Below are 6,339 nucleotides of genomic sequence, written 5' to 3' on the forward strand. Positions count from 1 at the left end.
CACCGGCCAAAGAGAATGATCACCGGCCACTTGTTCAAGCTATCGGCCATCGATGGATGGCCGGTCGGCACTTGAGATGGCCGGCCAGCCAAAACTTCCTGCAGAATCTGTTTTTGACAGCAGCAGAGGACAAAACATAGCATGACAATGCATTTCAAGCAATGTATGCACCAACCACACTCTTTATCATATTCATGACTCAAAGGAGGATGGGTTTCGATTCTCAGACCATCAATCGCGCATTTGAATGCGTGATGGCCCAAGAAACCAAGTATGCATTTTGATATGGAATGTAATGCACATAATCAAACAAAGGGGCTCGACTTCTATCATACTCAACTCAAGAGGTGAAGCATGCATGCAAATGGAATGCAACCTAGACATGGAGGCTAAGTATGCAAAATGGGCATGCAAGGCATGTGACAACTATGCTAGTGGCAAACATGCAACAACATGTAAAGTGGACTAAGCATAGGAACATTGCAAAACAACTTAACCAATGAAATACATGCCAAATGCATCATGATTTCAAGCAAGCAATAACATGTAATAGACCAAGTATGCAACAATACACGAGGCAAGCATGCGATAACACATGAAGGATGGACTTAAACTAATGTAGGAAGCCCTCAAACAAGCCTAAAATAGTGGCCATAAACTATGGAGATGGGGCCAAATGCACATACAAGCATGCATGCATACATGATCCAATTCCTAAGCATCAAAAGGCAACTTTTAAGCACACTTAAAAGAGATGATCATGGACAATTAGCATGCAATGTAAGCTCTGAAACTCATGAAAGAGAGGTGCCAAACCAAATAATCAAAGCAAGTAAAGCATGCTCATGACATCACACATTCAAGGCCTACAAGCTAGAATGCAAAGAAACTATACAAAATATGTTAAGAATGACCAAAACAACTGAAAACAAAGCTAAAGCACACTGAAACATACACAAAAGCTTCACAAAGCTTGGCCAAAACATGCTAGAATAATGGTCAACACCTAAAGCATGTTAAGGCCTAAACATGGCATTACAAGACATGTATGCAAGGCATACAAGATGTGTCTAAACCAAGGAAAAAAAGAGCTATATTATGACATAATAAGCACAAAAATCAGTTAGGACATGGCCAACATGAACCTAAATTAGGTGCTCACACATGAGGCAAAAATGGTCCTTTTCAAGGACAACAAGGAGAGGGGGTGGCCCTCTCCTTTTTAAGACCTCAAGGCACCATCCTCACCACTGAAATCCCTCAAGATTTCAGTGGTGAGGAGGCCCAAATACAATGGTCCCAGAGCTCACCAAAAATGCACAAAAATAGAGCCTAACAAGGCTTAAGATGGGTCAAACAACCTCATATCTCAAAACACTCTTAAACAACTATTTAGAGTAGACAAAAAAAAGACTTTTATATGTTATACACCAAGTCTAAAAATAGTTGCAAGGTAGTCGAAAAAGCTATGCAAAAATGGGGTAAAAAAAAAGCAAGAATGTTACCCTTGAAGACCCTCTTCACAAATGGTGGACCAGCTGCTTCTTTGAGCTCAAAACCACCCAAGAACACCGAGAACAGACCTCTGGCCCCTCAGCAACCAAGAAAAGGTGTAAGACTAGGTGTTTGTGTGCAAAAGTAAGACAAAACACACACTAATACACAAGAGAGAGAGAGAGAGATATAGAGATGGAGGATATGCAAATCCTAACCCTAGAACTCAAAGCTCTAGAAAAAAAGTTGTCCCCCTCAAAGAGGGAGAAAAGGCTTCCTCTTATAGAAGATTCAACCTTGTAAAGCTTCCAAGGCAAGCTAACAAGGTTGAAATGTATGGAGGTGAGCAAAGGTGGGTGCCAGCTATCACGGCTGGCACAAAAATATCTGCAAAAACAGATGAACAATGGTCGGCCAGCCACAAAAAGTGCCGGTCGGCCAAACATTTGGCCGGTGGCAACAAACCAATGGCCAGTGGCCTCAAGCCATGGCCGGTGATGTGTGGAGATGGCTAACAAGCCATCCCCTGTCCCTCACAGGCAAAGCACAAGTGTTTGGTGCAAAACCAGACACAAAACAGTCGAGTCGAGGGATCCTGAGGCAAGGCGCGCGTGGCCAAGACCTCCGGGAACTTAGGACGAACATAAACACGGATGATCACCGAGTGTTCAAGCAGTGACGTCCAAGTCTTGAGGACGATCAAAATTGGGGTGTCTACACCTCGCGCCAATGGTCCGACAATATCCAGACCCCATTGAGCAAAGGGCCATGGGCTGGTGAGTGGAGTAAGAGTTTTGGCTGGCTGATGAATAAGTGGAGCAAACCTCTGACATTTATCACACTTCTATACGTACTGCTACGCATCTTGTTGCATCCGTGGCTACCAATACCCGTGAGTAAGGGCTCGGTGCGCCAGTGACCTTCTGCCAATGTGGCATCCATAAATCCCATCATGAATTTCGTAGAGAACATTCTCGACTAGATTTGGATGCACACACAGAAGATAAAGGCCAAGTTAGGAGCGTCTATACAGCTTCCCAGATGGTGAGATCCAAAACCGAGCTGACTTATGTTTGACTTTGTTGGCTTCCTTTTTGTCTTCGGGGAGAGTACCAGATTTTAGGAAAGCAAGTATTGGATCCATCCAGCTCGGCTCTATGCTGCTGCAGAGGACTGGAGATGCAATGCTTGGTTCTGGCATAAACTCAACCCAAACTTTTCTGGCATCCTTGGTATCCACTGATGAGCCGAGACAAGCCAGAGTATCAACATGGCGGTTTTTATACTGACTAATTCGTTCCACTTGTATGGATTGAAACTTTTTGAGTAGGTCTTTGGCCTTGTCTGCGTACATAGCCATTCTTTCATCCCGTATCTCATAGACCCCAGAAAGCTGGTTTACTACTAGTTGTGAATCACTGAAAACAAGAAGTTGTTCTGCACTGAAGTGTTCGGCACTACGTAAGCCAGCCAATAACGCTTCGTACTACTCTTGCCCCCGAGCCTCGGTTATTGGACGACCTGTCAACATAGAGCTGCCAGACGTTTCCAATAAAGAGTTTCCAGGCTTCCGAAGCGCAGGGCTTTCCTTGTTCGGTGATGCGTGGCACCTGTGCCGAACTAGGATTCCCTTGTTTGGTACTCTGGGTTGTAGCAAATTCTGCGACGAAATCTGCTAAGACCTGGGCCTTAATTGCTGTCCTGGGTTGATACCGAATGTCAAACTCGCCAAGTTCTACTGCCCATTTTGCTGTTCGGCTAGAGAAATCGGCTCAGTTGAATACAGATCTGAGGGGGAATTCAATGAGGACATTGATGGTATGCCCCTGGAAGTAATGTTATAGCTTCCTCGAGGTGATAAGCAGTGCGTAAGCTAACTTTTCCAAGGGTCGATGCCGTGTCTCGGCGTCCAATAAATTCTTTCTAACATAGTATACTGGCCTCTGTTCCTTATTCACTTCCTGAACTAATACTGCGCTTACAACATGATTTGAGACTACTAGATAGAGGTACAGCTCCTCTCCTGATTCTAGAGTGGACAGAAGAGGTGGCGTGCTGAGGTATTCTTTGAGACTTTGCAGTGCTTCGGTACACTCGCAACTCTATTCAAACGCTGCCCTTTTTCTCAAAAGCTGGAAGAAGGGTTTCATTCGATCCGAAGATTTGCTGATGAACCGATTTAGTGTGGCCGCCATTCTGGCCAATTTCTGCAACTCTTTAGCCTTTGTTGGTACTTCAAGATCTTGTATTGCTTTTATTTGGTCCAGATTCACCTCGATTCCTTTATGAGTGACCATATATCCCAAGAACTTCCCTGTTCCTACCCCAAAAATGCATTTCGAGGCATTGAGGCGAAGCTGATGGTTTTTTAGGATGCCAAAGACTTCTCTCAATTTTGTAAGATGGTCTGTAGCGAACTTGCTCTTTACTACCATATCATCTATATAAGCTTCCATGGTTTTCCCGAGTTGGTCTTTGAACATCCGAGTGATCATCCGCTGGTAGGTTTCTCTGGCGTTCTTGAGGCCGAACAACATCACTTTGTAGCAGTAAGTTCCTCTCGGAGTGATAAATGCTGTATTTTCTTGATCAGGACCGAACAGTGGTATCTGATGATAGCCGCTATAAGCATCCAAAAAGCTCATGCGCTCATGCCCTGCTGTTAAGTCTACTAGTTGATCAATGCGAGGTAGCGGAAAGCTGTCTTTAGGGCAGGCTTTGTTCAAGCAAATGAAGTCAACGCAAACTCTTCGTTTTCCGTTCTTCTTTTTTACTACAACTGTATTGGACAGCCATTGGGGGTACTGAATTTCCCTGATTGCTCCTGATGCTAGGAGTTTTTCGACTTCGATAATTACTGCTTCGGTGTGCTCAACTGAGGATCTACGACTTTTCTGCACAACGGGCCGAGCTGAAGGGTTGATGTTGAGCTTGTGGCAAGCAAATTTTGGGTCCAACCCTGAAGTATCATATGCTGACCATGCGAATACCTCCATATTTTCCCTCAGCAGTTCCAGCAGCTGAAGTTTCTCATCAGCGCCTATCGAGGTACCGATAAGGAAGTACTTTTCTGGATCATTCTCTTTTACTAGGACTCTCTCCAAATCTTCTACTATCATTTCCTCTGGGGCTCCCCCTACATTTTCTAAGACTGGCTCTCCGGCCACTTCTATTATCTGTACCCGATTGCAGAGCTGCTTCACCTTTAATGCTGCCATGAAGCAATGTTTGGACGCAACTTGATCCCCTGAGATCTACTCTACTCCGTGTTCCGTTGGGAAACGGATGAGCTGGTGGTAGGTTGAAGGGACCACCTCCATTTGATAAATCCATGGACGGCCAAGTATGGCGTTGTAAGGGGATGGTGTATTAATAACTAAGAACTCTATTTGGAGGGTTTTTGTTCCTGCCACGACTGGCAACACTATTCTGCCAAGCGGTCATTTTGGCTGTGAATTGAAGCCGACCAACAGGGCTACCGTTGGGGTGAGGTGCTGCTCAGAGAGACCAAGCTTTCTGAACAAGTCATAATACAATATATTTGCTGCACTACCTTGATCTACCAGGACTCGTTTTACATCAAATCGTTTCCCAATTCCGATGGTTATAATCAGTGCATTAGTATGTGGGTGTTGTATGTCCTCTAAATCCTTTCTAGTAAATGAAACACACAAGGGGGATTTGGATGCTACGCGTGCCTTTTTCGATGCAGGCTCCACTGACATGACTTGTTGAATTTGCACAGCCTTAGCAATCTCTTCTCTCAGTGTCTCCTCAGGTTCCTGAGTCGCTGTCCCATGGATCACATTTATTATCAGCCGAGGTGGATGTTCAATATTTGGTTTTGGTGGTGGGTTCCCCGGTTCGGTCACTTCCTTATCCTGATCAATGTAATCCTAGAGGTGCCCAGCTGCTACCAAGTCCTCCAAGTGTTGTTTCAATGCCCTGCAGTTTTGAGTCATATGCCTCCTATCTTGGTGGTAGGTGCATCTGAGCTTCTGGTTGCGCCGAGCCGGATCTCCGAACATTTTTGGTGGCCAGACAAAGAAGGGCTCTCTCTTGATCTTTTCTAGGATTCGATAGATCGGTTCTTTGAATACAGTCACGATGGCTTCGTGGGATTTGGACTTATCCACTTCGTTCACTGCGATCCCTCTGTGTTCTCCTCGATCTGTTCTCTTCTTGTGCCGAGCTGTTTGTTCTGTTGACGCTTCCTCGATGGAGATCTGATCATCTTTGAGGCGAACGTACTGCTCAATCCTGGCACGCAAATCTTTCAATGCTGTGACCGGGCGCTTGGTAAGTGATTGTCTCAACTTACTTTCCAGGCACAGACCATGTTTGAAAGACATGACAGCCATCTGTTCACTACATACATTTTCCTCCAGATCATTGTATTCTTCCCAGTACCTCCTAGCATAACTACACAGCGTTTCTTTCTGCTCCTTTCGAAGGCCGAACAGTGTATCTGACTCTTTCGGAATCTTAGTGTTTGAGACAAACCTTGATAGGAACTCTTCGGAGAGCTGCTTCCAGCCATGGATCGATCCAGCGGGGAGTCGGTTGAACCATCGGAGTCCGGTTTCTCCCAAGCTGGATGGGAAAACTTTGCACATCAGTGCCTCATCTCGGCTCCATAGAGACACTGTAATGGCTAATATGTGTCAGCAGGTTCGACTTCCCATCGTACGAAGTGAACTTTGGTGGGATGAATTTCTTTGGAGGTCTCATGGCCTCAATTTCTGGGGAGAATGGTGAAGAGATGAGCCTATCCAGCGCTCGATGTTCTCTCTGGTGAACAGTACGGTCCAGATGATCTCGATGTTGTTCGTTCTGCTTGTTGCT

General features: G+C 45.2%; 1 protein-coding gene across 1 annotated transcript; it reads right to left on the reverse strand.

Moving 5' to 3' along the window:
• Positions 1-4,934: 4,934 nt before the first annotated feature.
• Positions 4,935-6,110, reverse strand: LOC145793361 (uncharacterized). The gene is made up of 2 exons (XM_082876173.1): positions 5,595-6,110; positions 4,935-5,375 (listed from the first exon to the last, which is right to left on the reverse strand). Exons 1-2 carry the CDS (start codon positions 6,108-6,110, stop codon positions 4,935-4,937), a joined length of 957 nt encoding a protein of 318 aa, XP_082732299.1.
• Positions 6,111-6,339: the final 229 nt, after the last annotated feature.

This window comes from Camellia sinensis, chromosome 6, assembly GCF_055761805.1.
Source record: "Camellia sinensis isolate YWXY chromosome 6, ASM5576180v1, whole genome shotgun sequence".
NCBI lineage: Eukaryota > Viridiplantae > Streptophyta > Magnoliopsida > Ericales > Theaceae > Camellia > Camellia sinensis.